Source organism: Sinohyriopsis cumingii, chromosome 6, assembly GCF_028554795.1.
Source record: "Sinohyriopsis cumingii isolate HCF-2022 chromosome 6, ASM2855479v2, whole genome shotgun sequence".
NCBI lineage: Eukaryota > Metazoa > Mollusca > Bivalvia > Unionida > Unionidae > Sinohyriopsis > Sinohyriopsis cumingii.
The window spans coordinates 99,875,434-99,902,733 of NC_142966.1; the positions used below are offsets into that span (position 1 = coordinate 99,875,434).

The 27,300-nt window shown below is 34.2% G+C and overlaps 1 protein-coding gene across 1 annotated transcript in view; it reads left to right on the forward strand.

Annotated features, from left to right (window-relative positions):
• The window catches only part of LOC149797556 (phospholipid-transporting ATPase VA-like), a 120,316-nt gene that overhangs the window by 9,087 nt on the left and 83,929 nt on the right, over positions 1-27,300 (forward strand). The window contains exons 5-6 of the mRNA XM_089962425.1: positions 12,180-12,259; positions 25,073-25,185. Of these exons, the coding sequence (XP_089818551.1) occupies positions 12,180-12,259; positions 25,073-25,185 (193 nt within the window). The remainder of the gene's footprint in view (positions 1-12,179; positions 12,260-25,072; positions 25,186-27,300) is intronic.

Below are 27,300 nucleotides of genomic sequence, written 5' to 3' on the forward strand. Positions count from 1 at the left end.
GTCACATTTTGCTTAAAATATTTCAGCTGCTCTTGGAGCTAATACTTTGATTCAAATGACTGGTACTCCATGCTGTTTAATATCACAGATTAGAAAGACATGCATGTAATTTGCATAGACATTTGTATTGCTCATTAGCATCCACTTCACCTGAAATAAAGTGATGTGTGGATGATTTCATCTTTATAGCCTGTTGTTTTCCTGTGTATTAACAAGTGTCAGCGTAATGGACAGGATAAAGTGCACTCAGTCATTTAACTCAATGATGATAATCGTACGACATTTCTGTAAATTGTATGGTGTCTGATTCAGATGTAAGATGCAAATGTTGGATGGCACGTTATGGGGCTGCAGTCTTATTGAGGGAATAGCACAATTAAAATGAACTTGAACAGTAAAAGAAAGCATGGTGGGTTTTTATGTTGCACTGCCGTGGTTCAGGATTGGTGATCCAGTATCACATATCTCACCTCAGGACCATAACACTGGCTTCAGCATCACAGATCATATGGCCTCTATCTAGTATAGGACCTATGTCAGTCGCTGTCCCATATATTAACAGTGTGCCTAGGCCCATGGCCAGTATGTATTGTTTTTCAGCATCCAAGTGCCACGACAAGCCCAGGTGCCACAACAAATTGATGTTGGTCAAAGCCATTTTATGTGACATAACCCAAATATGTGTACCATTATGGAACTTCTTTGTAGTCCATAGGTTCTTGCCATCACAAACCAATGTCACATGGCTTCATGGGCCATAGTATCTTACCAGTACAGCGCTGCCTACAGTGTTGTTATAGTCCATGACACCTGGTGCCCTATCATTTCGTTGAACCTTCCTTATCCTAAGAGATCCCATGAGATGACACAGGTCACATGACTGGTCAGTGCACAAAATTATCATATCAGTATATGATGACTCTTGCCTACAACGTCGGTCATCATTTCTTGATCCATCTGTATTAGATGACCAGTCAGAGTATGTTTGTGTTTCAGACTTGTTAGACTTGATATTTTTCCCAGCAGTCTGAACAAAGGGCATAAAACCTTTCATCAAGAAAGCTGTAGGCATTCTTGCTGTGGAGTCAATCTCACAAATTGGTGCAACAGCAACATCTTAATACTCAACTTGCCTAATGCTTTAGTTGTACATGTTTTTCAAGTAAAGAAGAAATTCCTATTTCTCTATGTTTGTAATCAGGGGAATCATAATATAAGTTGTTGTTGTAGGGATTAACACCATTTTTCAGTACACGATAGGCTATACATGGCGGCCAGTATTAATGGTGGAGGATAAACCTGGGAAAACCACCGACCCTCGAAAAGCTACTGGCAAGCTTTCTCACATACCCACATTGGCAGAATCCAAGACTTGAACCTATGCAGACAGAGGTGAGATGGCAGTGATCCATAACGGAGAACACTTTAGACCACTCAGCCACTCGGGGCCCCTCATAATATAAGTTAACAGATCTAAAGTCACAGTAGGCCACCCAGGAAGCAAATACAGAATGATATGCTCATACACCCATAGCCAGGTCCTTTGTTTTTTTATCTTGGAGGAGATAAATTAAGGAACAGGAAGAGATGCGTTTCTCTCTTCATAAGCTATCTGGATAGCCATCATATAACCCAGGCAATATAAAAGGCAAACGTCATGGACTATCATAAACCAAAGCCATGCTTTGTTTCTTTTATGCTAGAGGAGGTAAGGAACTTGAAGAACTGTCTAAGACAGGAATGAATGGGGTTGGGAATGGTGGCATTCCTTATTTTCTATTGATTTGGTCATGTATAATGAGATAGAGGGAAGAAGATACATGACTAAATTGTTTCAAAATCCAGTCTTTGTCATTTAAATGATAAATTGCATCCTTCACAGGATTTATCCTATTTATCCTTAGATTGGACTATCTGCAGTCTACTTATCCTCAGATTTAACTATCTGCAGTCTATTTATCCTTAGATTGGACTATCTCCAGTTTATTTATCCTTAGACTGGACTATCTGCAGTCTACTTATCCTTAGATTTGACTGTCTGCAGTCTATGTATCCTTTGATTGGACTATGCAGTTTATTTATCCTTAGACTGGACTATCTGCAGTCTATTTATCCTTAGATTGGACTATCTGCAGTCTATTTATCCTTAGATTGGACTATCTGCAGTCTATTTATCCTTAGATTGGACTATCTGCAGTCTATTTATCCTTAGATTGGGCTATCTGCAGTCTATTGTAATAGACTGGACTACATCCAGTCTATTTATCCTTTTACAGGACTATCTGCAGTCTAAATTTTATCTTTAGATTTGACTATCTGTAGCCTGTTTATCCATAGATTGGACTCTCTGCTGTTTATTTGTTCTTAGACTGGACTATATGCAGTCTATTTATCCTTAGATTGGACTATCTGCAGTCTGTTTATCATTAGACTGGACTACATCCAGTCTATTTATCCTTAGATTGGACTATCTGCAGTCTATTTATCCTTAGATTGGACTATCTGCAGTCTGTTTATCATTAGACTGGACTACATCCAGTCTATTTATCCTTAGATTGGACTATCTGCAGTCTATTTATCCTTAGATTGGACTATCTGCAGTCTGTTTATCCTTAGATTGGACTATCTGCAGTCTATTTTTGTTTACTTGTTTGTCTTGAGAATTGGACTACATGCAGTCTATTTATCCTTAGATTGGACTATCTGCAGTCTGTTTATCATTAGACTGGACTACATCCAGTCTATTTATCCTTAGATTGGACTATCTGCAGTCTATTTATCCTTAGATTGGACTATCTGCAGTCTGTTTATCATTAGACTGGACTACATCCAGTCTATTTATCCGTAGACTGAACTATCTGCAGTCTGTTTATCCTTAGATTGGACTATCTGCAGTCTATTTTTGTTTACTTGTTTTGTCTTGAGAAGTTGGTGATGACTCATGTGATTAACTGATCACTTTCCAATATATTTAAGAAATACATATTCCCAAATGTCAGAGGCATTGGTAGAGATGGAAATTGACCAAATCAGTTTAGAAAATGTTTTAATTCCTCCGGTGGCTGCTGGTCAAACCTCACTCAGCAGCTGACCAGTTTGACAATGTAGTGGATTCAAAGATTCCTATTTACAAGATACTCCAGGATGGTTTTTGGGATACAATACCTTTAATTTCAGTGTTTCCTAAACCATGATTTGATGATGAATGAAAGATGCTCTCAGTTAACAGAAAAAAGTATTTCAGCATTTCAGTGCCAATCTTACACACTGAGGTTAAACTCACTGTACCATTAGAGAGAGCATAAGGAAAATATGGAGGTCCTATGTCTCTAGATCGCTCTATTAAATCGATATGGTATGAAATATCATTGGCAGAACTAAAAATGCTGTATCAGGATTTAAAGAAATCTTATGTAATGGTTACAACTGTGCCAGACATTTTAAATGCATTGGCTGAAATATTCTTGAAAAGCTCACAAGATAATTATTCTGCCCCCCCCCCCAAACCTTGGATATAATATGAGTTGTGGCAAACACAGACTGAAAAACAGATCTTGCGATCTTGCTCCATTTATATAGGTGATTGTAAGATCAAAACTTGACTATGGATCAGCTTGTAACTCTTTATGTAATACACAATCAGAGACTTAGAGTCTTGCTTTGTGCATTTAGAACTTGTACTTTACAAAGTCTCTATATTGTGTCATATTAACCATAGCTGTATCACAATGAAATTGATTCAGTACACTACCAAACTGTCTTCTAATCCATCTAACCATGCAGATGATGTTGTGTTTTGGCCTAAATTCCAAACTTTGTATGCAGTACCAGCCTTAGAAAGCATGGTGCCTAATTTGGATCATTTTGGCAGGTCCCCCTGGATTTACGCATGGGACTCCCTGTGAGCATGGCATTTGGAAATAAATTTTTAAACAAGTTTTTTATGATATCAAACTTAAAATTTTCTTCCATTGCTTTAAAATTACTTTTTCTCTATATATGTATATTTTTGAGGTCGGCCCTGTTTGTATGTGTGGAAACCAAACTTCATTGCACCTTTTGGCATTCAAATTTGTCCTTGCTTACAGGTAGCAGAACTCAGTATTGGACATCTTGCAAAATTCTGTATTCCCACATTACCACTATTGTTATCAAAAACCTCTCCAAATAAGGTTTAACTGTTTTAAATTCAGAGAAGATCCTCAATGAATTTTCTAGTTTTTCAGAGTAAATTCAATGAAATCAGAGCCTTCTATTGTAGCCATGCGTGTCTTTATACTGATGGTTTAAAACATGGAGACAGAAATGGAGCTGCCATTCCAAGAATTTATTGTACCATATTGAACAAGATAAAACCTCTATTTTTACTGTAGAAATTATAAGCATAAACTTTGAACTGTCTTGTAACCTCTCAAAAAATAAATTGGATTTATCTTTCTGGACTCCCCTTCCATCTTGAAAACCTTCCAGAATCTTAAATATGAAAAATGTTAATGTCTCAGATATTACAAAACATGATGTTCTTGTATATTCTTGGAAAATTCGTTTTGTACTGCTGACTGTCTAGCCATCTTGACATAAAGGGTAACAAAATGGCAGAAAAAGCAGCCAAAGCTACCTTGCCATCAGCCATTTGTGAATGGAAGATTTTATGTACTGACTTCAAATATTGTATAAATCAGCATGTTTATCATACTTGGCAAAATGTGGAATGAAAACTCTGCAAATAAACTTAACAACATCAATCCCAATACTGGAGAGTGGCATTCCTCACATGGAACAATTCAAATAAAGATGGTATTGTTTCCGATAATGTATTGGACACGTGTTGGGCTCATGTATACCTCCTAAAGAATGAACTTAAATTTGAGCATTTACTCTGACAGTGTTCACTGATAGTGGAGCAGATTTTTGTATTTTGACATGAATTGCATGAAAGCATATCATTCAGTAACATCTTGAAATTTTTAATCCAATACAGTTTAAATGACAAAGCTAATCTTTAAGGCTTTACATGTGTTACTTTTACATTATATTTTATATACATTTTACAGAATTTAAACATCTTTATTTTTTTTATTTAATCTTATCCTATTTAATGTTCACATTTATTTCTAAGGTTTTAATTTATTTACTGTTTCTGTAGTTCATTTTTATTTTAATGTTTAACTTTACCGTTGTTTGACACCAAATAGCCACTTTTATGTTGAGAACCAATAAAACACTGCTACATAATACATGTGGTATTGATTACTCAAGGTGACATAAATCAGAGGGTTTGAAATTGACACTCCTGTCCTCAGTCTGTAAACACTGATTATTGATCAGATGATTGTTTTGGATTTTGTTTAGGCGTAATACACTTTTGAGGCTGAACAGGTTTTTAGATGGAATAGAGATTATCAGGTATTCACACTGGGACACCTAAGGATCACCTGCTCTGCAATTGATTTTTCAAATCCTGAAAAGATCATTATGGGTGGGCGGTGTGCCAAAAGTTCATTATATAGGTGGGATGTGTGCCAAAATTTCATTATGGATGGGCACACTGATGCATAATATGTTCATGATATTGATGCAAATGTAATTCCTGTGATTATTCAAACCTTGTAAAATTGAGTGAAATTAGTGCCCACAATGGTGACTATATGTTGCCATCTGTTGTCACTTTTAAAAAATTCAGACACAGTTGTAGCAGTTCTTACTGAGTCCCCTGTGGCACCATCTCAAGCCAGTTAATTGTTGCAGTAGAATATACAGCAATACAAAAAATCTTTGATTTATATGTTTATTGTAGTGCCAAAAATGATGGTTGCACCACCAAGGTTCTTATTCAGGTTATACTAGTACAAAACAAAACAAATTTATATTCAACAATTTATATTATTTTCTTCCAGGCTTACCAGGGTATATGTTTTCTCACACTAATGTTGTTGTTTAAAATATCAAATATGCAAATGTTTTGAATGATGTATATAACAGAGGTGTGATAATCAAAACATGTGGAAATGACAACAATGAACATAATGTTAAATATCAGGTGAAAAGCAGCCTAAATATTCATTTAATCATGATTTACATATTCTCTAATTCAGATAATCTTAATTCCAGAATTAATCTTGTACAGATAAATAAGTTACTGGTTAGAGAAATTTCTTTATGTTTTGTACTGAAGAGGCAGTGTTTTTGTTAGTCAAATCAAGGTTTGAATCTAGACTTGGGTATGTTTTAGAGTTAAATGGTAAATATAGTAGAAACACAGTCTGGAACCGGCTGTCAATGACTCAATTGTATGTCATGTGGGTTGAATGCAATGTAGTGTGTCGTCATGTCATGTCAACATCCGGATGACACAAACACTACAAAATGGATGAAAATTTGTGATTTCAAAGTTATGCCTGTAATTGAATTGGTAATTCAATAATGTCAATTAGAATACTCATTTTTCAATTAATTGCAGAAGTCTGTGTCAGTGTTGATGATGACACAGTGACAATGTCATCAGTAGAATCCCTCGATGGAAACTTTTACTTGATATGAAGAGGGAAATAAATATTGAAACAACTTACGAGCTGTATTTTAGTCAGTATTAGTGGTGTGTCACAACGGCAGAGTTTATATTAGAAAATGACCAGTGAAACCTTCACTGGATTCACCCAGCTAAACTACAACTACACTTTTGAGGTTGAACAGGTTTTTAGATGGAATAGAGATTATCAGGTAAACCACCCAGCTAAACTACAACTGCCAGAACAGGGGATCTCATCCCTATTTATAGGTTTTTGTGAACACACTGGGGAAATTCAATGACAATTTTCATGAATATGAACAAATATGGAAGAATTCTGAAAAATAATAACTTGATCACCATCTAGTGGAAACCCATAATAGCAGATTATTAGCAGATTAAACATTGAACCAAAAACTGATGACAAGAGGGACCCTTTCTGAATCTGTCGCCTGTCCATGAGGGGCGGCATGACAACATAGTAAAAATTGCACCTGATTTCAGATGGTAAAAATAGCACACACTTCATAGGAAACTATAAGCAGATTAAACATTGATCATGAATAATATCAAAACATTGGTGGAAAAAAAAAGAAAATCACTGAGCATTACCTTAACCCTGGAGAAAATGGATACAGTGCTTATTTCTCATGAGTAGAAGGAAGACAGTTTACGGTACTATCATATACAAACCGGGCATCAAAAATATTTCTGCAGACAATGCATATTGAAACAAATCATTCGTATCTGATATACTCCTGAAAAAATGTTATTCTTGTATTGAAAATTCATCTTCCAAAAACTGTTACTGAGAGTTAATATTATTAGCATTTGAAACAGATAGAAATATTGCAAGACTGGCAACTGTAAACATGAAAGGAGATTATGTATTATCTCCATACATAAAGATATATGCAAATGTATGTGATAAGAAAATAGTTTGATTGGTTATCAGGTTTGTTTCAATACATTTTTTTTATCATGAAGCTTTTGAGTATAGTTACATTATTTGAGCTAAATCCAGGCATTGGGTGATCTTTGATCTGAACTTGGACAACTATAGATATGAGCCAGAGGTTTTGCATATTAATTAGGCCTAAATCTTGTAAAAGAACTTTATCAGGATATAGTAAAATAGGACAAATCATCTAGATGTAAAATTTGATAAACATGTAATTTGCAATACTGGTATTACCTAAGCCTGCTCATTGAAATGATCAACTGTTAATTTATGCAATCAGGTAAGCAATATCAGACAGATTTGGGTCTCTTGTTTGTTTAGTCAGAAGCTGAGTGTTTGTCTTCCTTGCCCTGCCATTAGTATGTGGTCACCACATATGATTGATATTGATCAGTCATGAAAGGAATGATACTGAACATTTATGGTTCTTTTTGAGGTGTTGATTCCAAAAGGTGAAAGGTCAGGGTAACATTAGTCAGTTTCTTACATTTTCTTTGGATGAAAAACAACATATCTTATATCCATGGATTGTCATGAAAAGATTCCAACCAATTTCACTTATATCCACAAAGCATCCTTGGGAATGGTAAATTTAGGTAGAGTTGTATGAATGGGCTGTAATTCTGTCTCCATATATATATCATTAACAGAGGAATGGAGTGGTTAAACGGTTAGAGGTCAAGGTGACATAATGGTGTTTAGTTTCTAAGTTATAATGCAGGGCTAGTCCCCATGGGGTATACAAATATATCTTAAGTGTTTCCAGCACATCCTTGACCTGCAAATGCTATAGTCTTGGAAACCGCAATGCTGTAAGACTGAGCATATGTGCATCACATGAACGTTCACGTAACAACAACCTCAAGAATCTGTTTTCTGAAACCATGAATTATGTCAGGGTATTAGACTAACAACTGTTCATAGTCACACTGTTAAAGTATACACACTTAACATTTTCAGGGGTTGATATGTATGCTATCAACCTAGCATTATGTGAGTTGCAGTTCTGATCTTCAAATAAATTCCTTTCTGAAAAAAATGAAGTATCATCTTTGTTATATTTTGTCTTCAGAATATATCTCCACTGTTATACATGAAGATCTGACAGTGACCACTTAGGGTCATGTTCTGGTAACCTATGTTATTATCATAATCACTAATTTTATCAACCAATCAGATGAAGTTTTGTATCTTTGCTTTTGGAGACAGAGCACTGTGGATGAAGAGCATGAATGTGTACCAAACAATTTGATTCACTTTCAGATTTTTGAAAGCTGCATTTCCATTGGCTAATTCAAAGGTTACTAAAACATGACCCCTAAACAGTCATCATCAGATCTTCATGTAAGACTGGCGGGATGTGATTTTAATCAGATTGTGATATATGTTAGCATAGACTGAAAATAGCCTGACTTTTGTTAGTTGAAAATATTACAACTATCAAAATGCTGCTAGTACTAAAAAACAACTTGGATAGCTTTGAGATCTCTACCCTGTCACCACTTCTACATTTAATTGACACAAAGAGGCCAATATATTTAGGCAAATGCATCCAGCATTGGTCCTCAGGTCTCTCATGAAACCTCCTGAGAACACACCTCTGGGTCATAACTTAGAAGTTGAACAGATCCCTATTATAGGGATATGTACATGTATATATTGTAACGTGCCAAGGGTCAAGGTCAAATAAAATGGAATAGATGGACAGCTCACGCCTTTTTCAGTTACTAGACCTCTCCAGTGTATTGTAATTGCAAGAAATGTGTGTTCACTACAAATGTTCTTATATAGATGATATAAGCACAAAACAAAACAAATATAAATAGTCAACACAGTTTATTATATGTCTTCCAGGGTTGAATGTGTTTTCTCACAAACTCTAGCGTTCAGAATAGTGAATTATAATACATGTATTTGCCAATTTTCAGAACAGATGTTTCATAAAGCATGTTGAAATGACAACAATAATTTCAGTGTTAAATCGCATGCAAAAATCAGCATAAATGTTCCATTTGTCCTAATTCACATGATCTCTAACTCAGATAATCCCAACCTAATCTTATACAGAAAAAGAAGCTAATTATCTCAAAATTTGTTCATATAACGTACCGAAGTGGTAATGATTTTGTGCACCCAATTAAGGCTATATTTGGTAATTCATTCATTGCACTTTCAAAAGCTGGCATTGTCTTGTCTGGCAAAAATCATTTTCCCTATTTTAATAGCTGCTATGTATAGTGTACTTTAGACTAATTCAGGCGATTTTTTAACACAAGGGAGCAGTCATTTTAGTTAGCAGTATGTTTAAATCATGTAAAATTTCCAAAAGTACAATATTCAAAAGAAATATCATCCACTTTACATTAGTGTACAATAGAGGTATGCCAACATTCTCTCCATTGTGCATGTTTTAAATGCGAACTACTTCTGCTTACATACGTCACTCTCTCAAAAGTACATATTAGCCCGGTAAGCGCCCTCACATTCTGAAACCGGATGTCGATAGTGTGTAGCTTGAGTTGGATGCGACAATGTATTTCGTTTTGTAGGAAAAAAAGTGTGTCGTTGTGTCGGGTATATTATTTCGACAGCTAAATGACATAACCACTACAAAACGGATGGAAATTTGTGATTTCAAAATGATACATGAAATTGAGTAGGAAGTTCGAAAATGCCAATCGGAATACTAAATTTCCAATGGATAGCAGACGGCTGTGTTGATGACGACACAGTGACAGTCATCAGCTAAATCTCTCTATGGAAGTTTTCATCTGATATAACGAGGAAATAAACGTTGAAACGATTTCAAAGAAACATTATAGTAGTCATTACGAGTACTAAATTTAATGTGTCGGTAGTAACTAGTCTACCTTGCTATTAAAGCTTGAGACTTTTTGCTTGGTCTTGAGACCTTTTCTGGAATCCAGTAGAACCACAACTGCCAAAACGGCGGATCTCACCCCTATTTATAGGTTTTGGTGCCACACTCAGGGAATTTCATGACAAAGTTTTCACGAATATGACTAAATATGGAAGAATTCGGAAAGATTAACCTGAGCGCCTCTTAGTGGAAAGCTGAGCGCCCAATACACAAAGTAGTAAAAATGGCGCCCGATTTCAAACGACAAAAATGACAATTGTTTCACAATAAATTATTCAAAGATTCAACATTGATGATGAACGGTTTCATGACACTGGTGACGAAATATTATGAACATACACTAGTCTTACCTTAATCCTGGAGAAAAATGGATACAATTGCCTATTTCTCTCGTAAAATAGAAGGTAAGTGATAACAGTTTACAATCTTGTCATGTACATACTGGGCTTCAAAAATCTTTACCCAGATGATAAATATTTAAACTAATCATTGTTATTTGATTTACATACTGTATCAAATTACTTTTCCTTTGTCCAAGCGTCATATTACAAAAACTGATACTGTAGTTACTATTATTTGCATTGGAAACAGAGGTACAACTTTCTAACAAGAAGGGAATGTAAACAATAGATGGAGATTATAAATTATCTCCAACATTAATGATATGTGCAAATGCACTTTATTAAAATACAAGTTGACAGGTAGTCAGGATTGTTTCAGTATAAACTTATGAAATGGGGAAGACTGCCATCCAGTATGGCTACCATTACTGCTATATATACTTGAAGACCAGTCCAACTGCAAATTGAACAGACCCATGCTATGGCAGAACATGATCTTTGCAGTTTGCCTTGACTTGTAAGTGGGTATATATGGTACATAAAAACTGTTAGACACCTTCATCCCTGATTAACAGAAATCAACAGAATGTGACCAGATTTGACAGGGAACATTCTGATATCAAGTGCTTGAAATTTTATGCAAATGATGATAAATCATCTTTAAATATGGCTGCCACTAATTGAAAGTGGAAATTCTGTTAAATGCCTTCATTAAGAGCACTCATCAGAACTTTACCACATTTCTCAGAATTTCTGGCATGAAGGACATTAAAGTTGATACTAATAACAACAATTGGCCAATAAATTTGTTGTAACTAAATATAGACAAACCTTCAATAACTGCTAAACAAAATTTGACCAAATTCAATAGTACTGTAGTTTGAACACTTTTCAGATGTATGCAAATGATGCCATTTCACTATCAAATATGGATGCTGTTTCTTAAAGGAGTCAAACTTTCCATAATCATTTATATTTGGCCAACCTTACCACAAAATGTCCAGCATCTATTATAAATGATGATGATGTATCTTTAAAGATGGATGAATACAATTTTTATTATTATTATTATGGAGTTTGGAAAAAAAATCAAACAGAAGCATCCTACAGACCTAGATTTATTTGTCAACTACTCCTTCATTTGGTTGTAATTTGCCTAATGTCAGGTAAGTGAGCTCAGGCCCAGTCGGGGTTTTAAATATATTTTAATTTCTGTTTTGCAATCTACAGTGCATGTGACATGGGTAAAATCTTGTAACCTGGATAGATTTGCCTGTCATTCGTGTTATGTAACAATCTGTGTCAATTGATGTCTGCTTACATTAATTATCTCCCTGTTCTCAGAATTGAAAAGTTGTTGATTATTGGAATTTCTTTTTACACATTCCATTGCAGTATTCAACATTTTTTGTTAGATTTCAGATTGTGCTTTGTTTGAAATTTGTATAGACTTTTGTACCATTTATACATGTTTCTTATTTATTTCAGCCACAAGGTCCCAAATCATTCAAGTATCATGTCATATGTGATCTTCCCAATGCAGAGATTTACAACTTCCGTGGTTACATGTGAGTAGGGTTTTCAGTTTCAGTTAAATTACCTCCCTTACAAATGTATGTACACTCATTCATTGAATTCTCATTAAGTTAGTATGCTTGTGTAAAATCAATGCTTACTGCTGCAGCCTTAAATAACATGCTCATTACATAATAAGGCCAAACAAAAAAATATGTTCCCAGTCAGCTGACTGTCCCTGTTTCTCATTGCTGATTCATGCATTCCGCCCCACCATGGTAAAAAGAAATCACAAAAATAATCACATTAAATAATATATATATATATATATATATATATATATATATATATATATATATATATATATATATATATATATATATATATATATATATATATAATGTATTTTTTTTAAAAGCACTTGTCTACCCTAATTTGTATAAACAATGCAATAGGAAACACATGTATTTATTTCTTATCCTAACATCAATAATGCATCACTAAGTACATTGTAGCATTTAACTTTGGGCAATGCCATGGTTGCTGCTTCTGTCCCAGGGTCCAGGATAAAGGCAATTCAGGAAAAATAGTTGCTCATTAGTCTGTCCTTCACCTAAATGCTTCCAGCAAGTAAAATAAACTTTTTATGCTGTTCCCTCGCATCCTTTTGTTTAAATACAGTGCATTAAAATTTAAAGTAACATGTCAATTTTTGTTTCCATTTTCCCTTGAAAAGAGAAGGTGGAAAGTTGACAGTTAAAAAAGTGTTACGCTCATTTGTCAATTTTGGTGCTAATTTCATGGTCATATATGCCAGAAATTACATTGATATCTAGAGAATCCCTACAAAACCATCACACATGATCATTTAAAAAACAATTGAGACTTTTTATAACCCAACTAGAAACATGCTATGACTTACTGAACATATCCAATATTTCATCAAATAAAACAACTGACAAGATTACGTCTGCTATGGAAACAGTTGCATTTTATTGACTAACCATTTTATCACATTGCTGCTGCTGTGTTATACAGTTGTAGTGAATCAAAATCCTTTCATCTTTTTGTTTATGGAAACTGATTTGATTTAAATGTGTCATGCTAATATAATTCACTTGCTAACATAAATTTGTCTTCATGTAGTTTTCAATGGCAGTGATCTTCAGTCTGTGCAGATTGCATGAATCTGTATATAACTGTTCAACTATTATTTTATGGGAATTTGTGATGAGATGTTTTTTCCCTTTACTCTACATACTCCATGTTTTGACCTTTACTTGGGAATAAATATTCAGCTAAGAGAGGTGGAAGAAGATGCACACCAATTTAAATATTTGTAAGTGATATTCTATTGCATGGAAGTTCTCACCAGAGCTGGAATGGTTAGTAAATTCCTTAACTGGTTACCCATACATTAACCAAACTGTAGGCTGTTAATTGTTGTCTAAAGTACCTCTTATACATAGTATAAAATAGCATGAATTACAGCATAATCAGTTCCAATTTATACAATTTAGTGAAACATACATTTACATGTTACACTTGCAGACATAAAGATATTTATCACCTGCTATTGCATGATGTCTAGGTATGCACTCTGCCTTAAATTATTTTTCATATTTTTCTTATTTTCTGGAGGATTCAGTACCAATCAAGTTGTCATGATCTCTCAAAAGCAGAGTAATACTTGTGTATCATAAAGCATTAAAATGACATAGATGCAAAACCATACCATGCCTGAACTGCCATAGAAAACAAACTGTTCATATGTTTGTGAATGTATGATATGTGTACACGTTTGCATAAAGTATGTAACTTTAACTTTAGTTGAGTCACCATATCACCACTTTAGTGTAGAGGTGCTGTTTAATGCTACTACATGCTAATGCATAAAGAAGAATTGAGATGGTATTAAATTTAATCTGTATAAAATGTTGGTCTTAGACTATGCAGATCACCATACATGCATACTAAGCAGATCATCATACATGTATACTTGAGCAGATCACCATGTAACATGTATATTAAACAGATACTAGGTAGATCACCCTACAAGTATACTAAGCAGATCACCATACATGTACTGGTATATTAAACAGATCACCATACATGGATACTAAGTAGATAACCATTCATGTATAATAAGCAAATCACCATATATGTATACTAAGCAGATCACCATACATGTATATTAAACAGATCACCATACATGTATACTAAGCAGATCACCATACATGTATATTAAACAGATCACCATACATATATACTAAGTAAATCACCATACATTTATACTAAGTAGATTACCATACATGTGTATCACCATACATGTTTACTAAGCAGATTACATACATATATATTAATATTACTATGCAGATCACCATACATGTATACTAAGCAGATCACTATACATGTATACTAAGCAGATCACCATACATGTAAAGCATCCAGCTGCATCTGGGACGGATGTATTATAATGTTTCAATTCAGGTTTAAAGCTTGCTTTAAAGAAGCTTGCAGGGTGATATTTTATTCACATTTTCAGTTGGTATATACATTTTATTCTGCCTAATAACAGATTTGGTGTTATAAGGCAAGGTGTGTGGGGAAGAGGAAGGGAGATGGAGGTTGATATCAACTGTTTACCAAGTTTTGCAGCCAAGCCAGTTAATGCTAGGGCCAGTCCCAAACATATGTGTTTCTGTCATGTTGCACTGGTTTTATAATTAGGGTAGGCAGGTAATGTTTTTCGTTTTCTTTACTTAACCATTATATAGTTAACATGGGTTTTTTTACTATGGGGAAATGTGCCAGGGTCAGCAATAAGAAAGAGAGACAGTCAGCCAACTGGAAACACCAAATTTTTGGGGGGCCTAATATTTGAACCATCAGTGGTTATCTGGGTAATTGTTACAGTTAGGAGTGAAACAGTTTGTCAATATATTGATGTATTGAAACTTGTGCTCTATTGCTACACATATCAATACATGAGGTTGAGAATCAGTACAAAACAATACCATAATACAAGTTATTTTAGTCCATTGCAGTCATGAATAATTACTACCCCGTAATTTGCCTTGTTATTTTTTAATTGAAAATTCATCTGATACAACTATTACAGGCACAGGCACTCATTTATGTTAATAAAAACAAAAATGACTATTTAGAACACTAATTTGCCTTCTACAAATTAACATAAAGTTAAATTAGGTTCATAATTTCCCAGACCTCCTCATTTCCATGGTAATTATCTTATTCGAAAGACATGTTCAGCATAATGGAGACACTCCAGATATGCTGCACATGTACTTTACTCATCATCTGAGAAGCACTTTTAAGTGAAGTTTCTATGCTGCTTATAAGTATCTTTGTTTGAATTTGAAAGCTGCACAACAGGTGTGCAATGTTTCATTGAATTCTCCTTGGTAGTTATTGTTAATTGTTTTGGTCCAGGGTAAACAATAACTAACATCAGAACTAATCCCTGTGTGACAAAAAGGAAGCATTAGCCAAACAACAGAATAACTTCGTGTAATATTGGTCATTAATTGATCTGTACAGTACTTAAACAGAGGTGCTACCAGCATGTGTGATTGCATGAATCATGCAAAATGTATATGAATTTGTGCACTTGGAGAGCAGCAGTGCATGAAACTCCCACAGATAGCATGTAATTAAAAGTTGAGCACATGAAAATATACTCTGCTCATTATACAATTTTTATTTGATTTTTTTACCCGTAAGGTACTTGTCATAAGTCACATCCACATTGCTAATTAGGATGACCAACTGTTTGTGTGTTTGTATGTGCGTGTGTGTGTGTGTCTGATTTGGATTTTTAATTTAGCTTTAACAATTTTTCAGTCATTTCACTATGATGTCTGCAGTTTGGCAGTTTATAGTAATGTCTAGCACTGGGGCATCATGTCGCAGACATGTGGCATGATGTCCCACTCAGTCACATTATCCTGACACCAGGTCAACCAATCCTAGACACTAACTTCTTAATGCTGAGTGCCTAGCAAGGCAGCTGTTGGTACCATTTTTATAAGTCTTTGGTTTGACTTGGCCCAGGTTCAAACCTTCCACCTCTGGCAACTGTTTACACATCTGGATTCTTCAATTTGACATGAATGGTTGCTAAACTAAATTGGACTGGCACATTGTACACTGGAATAAGTAGTGTGAACCTTGCATCAAGGAAGTTTTACAAATGTGTATTTAAATAACAGGCTACCTAGAAAAGCCAAAATGGCTGATTCCCAGCATAGTTCATCTTCAGATACATTATTTCGTTTGGCTGATGATAGCGATGATGACAATGATTCTTAAAGTTGTGATTAATTAGAGCTGTTAAAGTGTTAAGTGAGTGACTTTGAGCCAAATAAATGGCGTTAAATACAAGTACGATGTAAATGCTGGATGGACAAAACTAGATGGCTTGCAGGTCAATCTCCTTTTTATCAGTATTTCAAAATGAAATATAAATAAGGCAAGATACAGAGACTCATTAAAGTACAGATATTTTGAAGGTAGAATGCAATTTTCATTTAATTTCTTCAACAGTTTAGCCCTGCTGATCATGTGAATAAAACTATATCTCAGTAAGGGTTAATATAAACTGAATAAATAAGAATGAAAAGTTAAATTAGGAAGTAAAGATATTTTATGTGATCAAAAGAGCTCTGTCTGGACAGCAGACTATGACATTAATGAACCTAAAATCCTATACAGCATTGTGGAACTGATAGCAAATCTGGCATAGTAGTCAGTAAAGCACTGATTCAAGAAAGTGAAACTTTGCCAGAGCTTTTGGTAGTGAAAAATCTTATTATGGAGCAGACATATCCAAAAAGTATTACCATAGTGTACAGACATATCCAAAAGTTAATACCTGTGCAGACATACCCAAAAGGTAATACCTGTGCAGACACATCCAAATCGTAATACCTGTGCAGACATATCCAAAAGGTAATACCTGTGCAGACATATCCAAATGTCCAAAAGGTAATACCTGTGTAGACATATCCAAAAGGTAATACCTGTGCAGACATATCCAAATGTCCAAAAGGTAATACCTGTGCAGACATATCCAAAAGGTAATACCTGTGCAGATATATCCAAAAGTCCAAAATGTAATACCTTTGCAGACATATCCAAAAGTCCAAAAGGTAATGCCTGTGCAGACATATCCAGAAGGTAATACCTGTGCACTCTAACCATAAAGAACAGTCTCCCATCATGTACCAACCTATTAAGTTAGGTACTGTATGTGTATGCCGCTTCAGACAGTAGCACAGAACAGTATTCATACACAGACAATTAACAGAGTACACTCAGAAACAATCACCAAATTAATTATTATACAAGCCAAGGTGAGTCTCTCAAAGATTTTGATTTCAACAGAGCGATAACAGAGTGGACCAGGAAGAAAGAGAGACGGATATTTGTTGTATTAGGTAAAATGTTTCCTCCTTCCCTTTCTTGCTACTGCCAATTATATTTTGGACAAGGGTGGAGCTACCTGCTTTAGATAAATTCCTGTCGTCATCTCTGCTTAAATTGTACATGAAGAACAAGTTTGGATTGTCTCTTTTTATGCAGAGATGTTTAATTAGTTACTAAGCATGCAGACGGGATAAACAAAATTGGCACAGAATTGGTGAGGGAGCAGATTCCAAGTTGCTTGAGTTTGTTTCTGTGTGTACATTTTAATTTTTTATAGAATGCGAGTGCATGTTTTCAGTAGTTTCCTTCTTCACTAACAAAAACATGTACCTATGGCCATGGCAGGCTTTTGCATCTGCAGGAAGTACAATGTGTTTTGTTGGTATTCATTCCCACACATGAGCCAGGATTTCTTTTAGAATATACTTTCTTATCATGAGGAAGTTGCGCTGTTTCTTCTCTTTTTTGGAGATAACATTATCATGTCTTCCTAGTTTAGGAGAAAAATGCATGTATAAATTTTGGGTGTGAGGTGTATCATCTTTTTATTCTATGAATTTCCACTGACTTGTCAGGTCAAGTGAATGATATTTATATATTTTGCTTTGTTATACCTATCCAAAAATATGGACCTTTCTCACCTCTCTCAAGTATTTTATTTTTTATGAATTATTTTATAATAGGCAGATGTATGTAACATTAAATTTGGGCGTAAACTGTCCCTTACACCCCTAGATCTCAGACCAAAAAGTCCAAAATCCAGACACAAAATCTGATTCCAACAGTGGGCACATTTTTGGTATAAAAAAATTCAGGTCTCAAAAAATGTTTTCCCTCTGTAGTTTGTAATATGAGTAGAAAGTCCAGATTATTTGGTATTTTTATAGAGCTACATACGTCTACTTTTATTGGTGTATTTTAAATTACCTTGATGCTTCTTAGGTCGGAAGTAGGGTACTACCTCCTGATGCATAAACATGGCACCAGGCATTAATGAATTTAAGTATTCATGTAGTGCAAAACAAATGGCATGGTGCCTGAATTGAGTCCTGCATCAGATTAAATGGAGCCTACATTAAATTACCTAAAACACTGAATAAAACTCACTGACAGTAGGTAGTCTCTTAGAAAATATTTTTGTTTTTCTATCATCAAAGAGACTGGCATATAAACTTGATGCTAAGTATATGTCTATCTGTAATCTGCATTCTGGAAATACAACTAGTATATCATCAAACTGAAGTGCACCACCTACCACTGACAGGCCTCCTAAAGATGGAAAGACCATCAAGTGTGTCTCGATAATGTATCGTACCATAGGATGTGTATGTAAATCTTATCAATATGCAACACAAGTGTATCATTGGACCCCTAGTTATTAACAGCCCTAGTTTTCAAAAAGTTAAACACATTTCACACACAATGTACATTATTAAAAGACGTGTGGAATTGTTACGGTCAAGTACTACAACAAATCTAGTTTTTCTAGCTAATCTTTATGAATTACAGGAGGTCTTATGCTATAACAGCGCATCATCTTTGGCACTGACAGCTGTAGACAGCAGGTTACAATTTTTATTTATGCTTTTGACTATAGCTTATATAAAGGAACTATGTATTTTAATTTCACTCCCTTGTGTTCGTTGGCAGTTGCTTGAGCTTTTTTAATATTTGTTATCCATTTTTTTAATACCGATTTGGGAGGCAATTTTTGTAGTAGAAGTTTGAGGTTATGGTTTCCATTTAAGGCTTGCTATATATATATATATATATATATATATATATATATATATATATATTGCAGCTTATAATTTGTGTTTAAGGTTTTGCTAATTACTCATAAGAAGGAATTATGCAGTGAAGTTTTATTTATGGCTCGAAAAATAAATTATGAGGTTTTGTTTATGGATCAAAAAGAAATTATACAATGAGGTTTCATTTATGGCTCAATAAAGAACTATACAATGAGGTTTTTTGTATTGTTAAAAAATTAAAAATGAATGAGGGTTTGATTGTGACTCTAAAAAGAATTATGCAGTGATGTTTTGTTTATGGCGCAAAAAGGAATTATACAATGAGGTTTTGTTTATTACTCAAACAGGAATTATGCAGTTAGGTTTTGTGCATGGCTCTAAAAGGAATTATGCAATGAGGTTTTGATTGTGGCCCATAAGAAGGAACTGTGCAAGGTTTCATGTATAGCTCATGAAAGGAATAATGCAATAAGATTTTGGTTGTGGTCTATAGGAAGAAATTATGCAATGAGGATTTGGTAGTGGCCCATAGAAAGAAATTATGCAAGATGGTTTTGTGTGTGGCTTTAAAAGGATTTATGTAGTAAGGTTTTTGTTGTGGCTCATATGAAGGAATGATGCAGTCAGTTTTTGGTTGTGGCTCATAGGAAAGAATTATGTAATAAGGTTTTGGTTGTGGTAATTAGGAAGGAATTATGCAAGATTTTGGTTGTACATCATAGGAAGGAATTATGCAATGAGGTTTTGTTCATGGTGCAGAAATAAACTTTGCAATAAAATTGTATTTTTAGGTCAGAAGAAATAATGCAAGGTTTTGTTTGTGGCTTACAGGAAGGAATTATGCAAGAATGTTGTTTGTATGCAAGAAGGTTGTATGCAAGAAGGTTTTTGTTTATGTTGTCAGGAAGGAGTTATGCAGAAGGTTTTGTTCATGGGGTATAAGAAGGAATTGCACAAGAGGGTTGTGTGCAAAAAAGTTTTCTATTATGGCTTGTAAGTTGGAATTTATGCATGTTAATTTTTTGAAGTGTATTGTTAAAGATATGCCTAATGTTAACTGGTTGCTTTTTATACAGTTTTAGTGACATTTTTGCAACTTGTAGTGAAACGCTTGAAGTTAAAGATTTTGTTTATGGTTTGTATAATTGAACTGTGTCCTGAAATTTGACTTTTATGTATTCATTAGCATTTACCATTCAATGTTGCTTACTTTTTATGTCTGCCATGACCCTTTATACCCATCTGTCAACGTTTCCTTTCCCATAGTAATAGGAAACTCAGTATTTAGTTGAAGTTTGATGATAATTTCATTGAAATTATACTACCATTAGGGATAACAAAAGATGACACATAGATCACGTGAATAGCCAGTCTTTAGAGAGGTCACAGGATACAAGATGAAAGACAGGGAGTGTATGTAATATTTATGTTTCATGCAATCCCCGTCATACTCCTCATTTTATTGGACTCTGTAGTAAATTTTTACAAATCACTTTAGATAATTTTATTTACCCAAAACAAGTGTGCCTTGCTTCATTATTAGCAAGTGATCATAATTGGTTGTATGAGAATAGAGACAGAACATTTTTGTCCTATTTGACACCTGCTGAATTACATGTCAGGTAAATGTTTCAGTAATACCAAATTGGACAAAGGAAGTGTCATCTAGGCTGATCTGTATTGAATGGTGGAAGATTCTACTCAAAACTGGCTGAACCATAATTGACAGCATGCCCCCATGGAATAGACAGTGTATTATAACCTATTAAAATATACTTTTTTGATACTCTGGAATTTTAGAGTTTCCTGTACAAATAAATAGCAAAAATCATCAGGACGTGCTTTTGAATGCCCACTTGGGGTAAGAACAAAGACTATTGATTCTGTGATTAGAAGGTCAAAAGTCAAGGTCATTGTGACTGCAAAACTGCTTCTGCACAATAACATTAGATCTGCATCAATGATTTAATGTTAAGAATTATTGCACTTGAAGAACAGTGATGCACAAGAACTCTCACGAACTAGTTGAAAGTTACAGATATGAAAATGGTATTGGTGCATTATATAATTTTTATTGAACTGAGTTAAAGTGCTTATCATGACATTAGCCAATCCAGTACATGTATTGTAGTGCTTGTCTGAAGATATTTTTCAGGTTTACACATCTAGGTTTGTCTGCTTGATGTGAATTGTTTTTTAATTAAATTTGATTGGCACATTGGGCCCTGGAACAAGCATTATGTCATAGTATGAACCTTCCATCAAGAAAGTTTTTACAAATGCAAGTTTAAAATACATGTTATCTAGAAAACTGCAATTGTCTGATTCCAAGCTAGCATGTTTCAGCTTCGGATGATGATTTCAGTCAGCAAATACTGGCTGATAATAGTTATCATAACACTTATTTTTAAAGTAATGAAGTATGTCAGTTTATTGGAGCTGTAAAAGTGTTAATGGAGTAAGTTTTTAGTGATTTTGAGCCCAAAAATGGTGTTAAATATGAGTCCAATATACATGCTGGATGGAAAAAAAAATTGCCAGTCAATCACTCTTTTAGCACATGTAGAAAAGGAAGAATACCAAGTCAGATTAAAATACATTTAGGCAATTTAAAAGTAGAATACAATTTTTATTTTTTTTGTCAAACAATTTAGCCCATTGGGATCATGTGCTACAAAACCCTGTACCCCTATCATGGTTTAAATAAACCAAATAAATAAGAACATTTAAATTAAGTAGAAAAAATATGTATTTAATCAAAATACCTGTTTGGTGACTAAAGTGAGTCCTGCATGCGGAATAAAAATCACTGACAACTAACAGTTAGTCTGAAAGTAGTTTTGTTATCTGGTCATGGATGAGAGTGGCATATAAATAGGTGCTAAGTACATGTCTATCTGTAATCTCTATACTGGAAATACAACCAGTAACCCGCATAAAGGGCACAACCTACCACTGACAGACCTTCTAAAAAGAGAATGACCATCAAGTTCATATGTGCATTGGTAATGTATTATATCGTAGGCTGCATATTGTGAATCGATCGATACGTGGCACATGTGTATCATTTCACACCTACTGATTTTATTGGATGTACTTCCAGTGGTGCTGATCATGCAAGAAATATTTAGTGATGAGTGCATGATAAACTGAATTAAGTTATGTGAAAGCAGATTTTCAAAAAAGACACCGCTACATGAAATATGTGAAAGCAGATTTTCAAAAAAGACACCACTAGGTGAAATATGTGAAAGCAGATTTTCAAAAAAGACACCACTAGGTGAAATATGTGAAAGCAGATTTTCATAAAAGACACCACTAGGTGAAATATGTGAAAGCAGATTTTCAAAAAAGACACCACTAGGTGAAATATGTGAAAGCAGATTTTCAAAAAAGACACCACTACTTGAAATATGTGAAAGCAGATTTTCAAAAATGACACCACTAGGTGAAATATGTGAAAGCAGATATTCAAAAAAGACACCACTAGGTGAAATATGTGAAAGCAGATTTTCAAAAAAGACACCAGTAGGTGAAATATGTGAAAGCAGATTTTCAGGACAGGATACATGACATGCATGATTTGGTGCCGACATAGAGCAAGTTCAACATTGGGTGGTTGTATTTTGTGCTGTTCAGGATTGGATTCCTCAGACACTAGAACAATAAGATGCTGATTAAATGTTTTCAGTTAACAGTGGTTACATTTGAGCTATGCTGTCTTCTGACAGTTTTTGCATGTAAAAGCACCTGCTCTCTTCTGACAGCTGTTGTTTATTTACCCAAGTACAAGCTATTCCATTTTCTGACAGCTTTTGTTTGTTTATGCATGTACAAGCAAGCTATGTTGTCTTCTGACAGTTTTTGTTTATGCATGTACAAGAAAGCTCTGCTGTCTTTTGACAGTTCTTATTTCTTGATGCATGTCCAAGCAAGCTTAATGTTGTCTTCTGACAGTTTTTGTTTATGCATGTACAGGTAAGCTCTGCTGTCTTTTGACAGTTCTTGTTTCTTGATGCATGTCCAAGCAAGCCATGTTGTCTTCTGACAGCTTTTGTTTATTTTTGCATGTACAAACAAGCTATGGTGTTTTTTGACATTTTATGTTTGTTATGACATGTACAAACAAAATATGCTGTCATCTGACAGCTCTATAGTTTCTTTCTGCATGTGCATAGCAAGCTATGCTGTTTTCTGACAGCTTTTATTTCTGTATGCATGTATAAATCTAGTTATGCTAGACTTTATGATAAAGAACCATTCATTATTTATCACTTAAGGTGGCTAAAGGATTTTAATCTGAATAGTGATTTTTTAAAAATTACCTACCCAATATATTTTTAATGGACTAGTAATATTCTACCCTAAACTTAAGTATATTTTAACTGACCTGACACTATAATGATTGTAATTTCTGATCTAATATCCCCACATTTCAGCTTCACTGCCCAAAGTATGTGGTTAATGAGTTTGGAACTAAATATTAGCTCACCTGGTCAATGGCTTTGTGAGATTATGGCATGGTATCTTGTAATATGTCACTTCATCTGTGCATCCATCCATCAGGACCTGCTTGTGAACACTGTAGAGATTTGATAAGTAAGGTTATATCAATGAGATCTTGGATGAATTCAGTTAAGGGGGACATGTGGATAGTAATGAGATTAAGGAGGACATGTGGATAGTAATGAGATTATGGGGGACATGTGGATAGTAATGAAATTAAGGGGGAAATGTGGATAGTAATGAAATTAAGGGGGACATGTGGATAGTAATGAGATTAAGGGGACATGTGGATAGTAATGAGATTAAGGGGGACATGTGGATAGTAATGAAATTAAGGGATACATGTGGATAGTAATGAGATTAAGGGGGACATTTGGATAGTAATGAGATTAAGGGGGACATATGGATAGTAATGAGATGCTCTTGCCTCAAGTAAGTTGAGCTTGTGAACACTCTAAAAGCCTTATTTCATTATAACACTATTGTGGATACTGCCTTATAGTTCTTGTACTGAATATGGAATTGTGTTAATAATAGCAAAGTTCCAGAGTATAGGAAACTTATTTTTGAATAATTCTTTATTTGGTTTGGGAATTTTGTACTGTTTGGTAGACGTGATGGATCACAGATGGGAAGTATTACCAGGTAGCCTATAATGGAATAGTGATTGTAAATATTCCGGAGCACTATTATTGGATATCCTGTACATTATTTTTTTGGCTTCTCTCAACTGGATTCAGTCTTTAATAGGTATTATTTTAACATACCAGCTAAATTTCCTCGCTTTCTTTCTGGATTGATATTAGCTCAAAAACTCTTCTTTGAAGATGTGCTAGCTTTGCTATGCTTTTATCATTTCAATTACTCATACTGTATTACAGTAGTCCAAATAGGGTTGTATGTAAATGTTACATTATGAAGGTCCTTATATAAGTGAGGGAGTTCTATATATAGAAATTCTATCCTTAGCACGTTTCTTTGTTTATATTTCTTTATCAGTATCATCTTCATTATCATTATATCTTTAGTGTTGTAAGATTACCTGAAGACATTTTTTGTTTTAAAGTTTTATAAAATTCATTTTTGTATGAATCAGATTGGAAGTTTCCATGTTTTGCTGGTATTTATACTTGTCATTTTGCATTTTCCTCTTTGTAGACAACTTTCAGAAGATGAAAATAATCGAGTATCTTTAAATAAGGACAACATTATGCAGAGGGGCTGTTTTATCAGGAACACAGACTGGGTAGAAGGCTTTGTCATCTATGCTGGTAAGAAATTTAAATTTCTGAACAATTTTCAACCCAAATAGAAATATAAGGTTTCAGTAACAGTGTAGAAAATTGTCATTCTTTCAGTTTGTAACAAAATACATCCATCTATCATCAGATCTGGCCTGTATTAATATTTAAATGAGAAAAACCTATGACAGAATCTTCAAAAAGAATGCTACACAGAATTGTCAAAATGTACAAAAATTTTATTTTATATAATCCTTTTTGTAAGATGAGTCCAACTGTAAACTGCACAGATCCAGATCTGTTGGGAAAACAGATCTGGATCTATGCAGTTTGTTAGGAGTAATCAGTGGCACCAACAATGTAGACCCTGATACGGATCTGAATCTGCATTTTTTTCTCTCTCTTGATTTTGAGTATCTACAGTATAGGTGGCGCTCACCAGATAATATGTACTTTTGAGAGAGTGACGTATGTAAGGTGAAGTAGTTCGCATTTAAAACATGCACAGTGGAGAGAATGTTTGCATACCTCTATGCTACATTAATGTAATGTGGATGATATTTCTTTTGGATATTGTACTTTTGGAAATTTTACATGATTTAAGCACACTGCTAACTAAAATGACTTCTCCCTTGTGTTAAAAAATCAGTCTGAATTAGTCTAAAGTACACTATACATAGCAGCTATTAAAATAGGGAAAATGAATTTTGCCAGACTAGACAATACCAGCTTCTGAAAGTGCAATGAATGAATTACCAAATATATAAAATGTAAAAAAAGTTATCGGCTCTTTTTTATACAATTGACCTCTGAAGTTCAGGAAGTGAAAATGACCAAGTAGAGCTAGCACTTTTTTGAAAGGTGCACATTTGAAGTAAGGCCAAGCTGTATACTCTATAACCCATAGTACACCCATCAATCATACACCAAAATAAAGGGAATTAAAGGTTCTTTGCATTATACCTAAGATATACAAGGTCTTTTTTAAATAGCCAGTATAACCAGTGAGGAAAGCCGGGGACATTCTTTTTCTTTAAATTCCTAACCCTATGCAAAATGCGAAACTGTATAGCGCCACCTTAAAGAAAATAAAAAAAATGTTTGCAATTATTTTTTTTTATTTTCATATAATTATGTATGATGTTCTGAATAAAATGGTACATTCATATTGCATTTAAGCATGAAAATAAGCTAATTATGATCATTTTTCTCTTGCTTACATAATTTGCCATGAGGTATATTTGTGTGAGTAGTGACCTTAATTATGGGTAAATTAGAAGACTTAGAATATAGGAATAGAGTCAACTTAAATTTAAAACTGTTGCAATAAGTGACAGAAATATATGGTGAAAATGTTTCTTTTCATTTATTTGCAATGAAATAAAAAAATAAATGAAGAGAAAGTGAATTCGCTTCTTCCATATTAAACAATAGGCAAATATTTTACACTTTGACCTTTGACCTTTATGAAGCTGATGAGTTACCTCCCTTTTCTAATTGTAAAATTCATTGTTGATATCTCAGAAATAATTCTGGCTAGTTTCATGTTCCTGTCATTCAGCATAACATTGGTTGCTATGTTTACAAAATGTAATGTGCATTCTTAAAATAGCTCACTTTTATCATGGGGGGGGGGGTAGGCTGGACTTATTAGAGACTCTGACTCTCATAAATACTGTTCTGTGTGGAAAAAGGCAGGAGAATTATTCATAAGGATTGTTTTGATGCTTGCGACTTAAATGTTTCAGCCATATAAACATAATTAAATCATAAAAAATAATACCTACATCTTCTTTATGGTGGCGCTCACCAGATAATATGTACTTTTGAGAGAGTGACGTATGTAAGGTGAAGTAGTTCGCATTTAAAACATGCACAGTGGAGAGAACGTTTGCATACCTCTATGCTACATTAATGTAATGTGGATGATATTTCTTTTGGATATTGTACTTTTGGAAATTTTACATGATTTAAGCACACTGCTAACTAAAATGACTTCTCCCTTGTGTTAAAAAATCAGTCTGAATTAGTCTAAAGTACACTATACATAGCAGCTATTGAAATAGGGAAAATGAATTTTGCCAGACTAGACAATACCAGCTTCTGAAAGTGCAATGAATGAATTACCAAATATATAAAATGTAA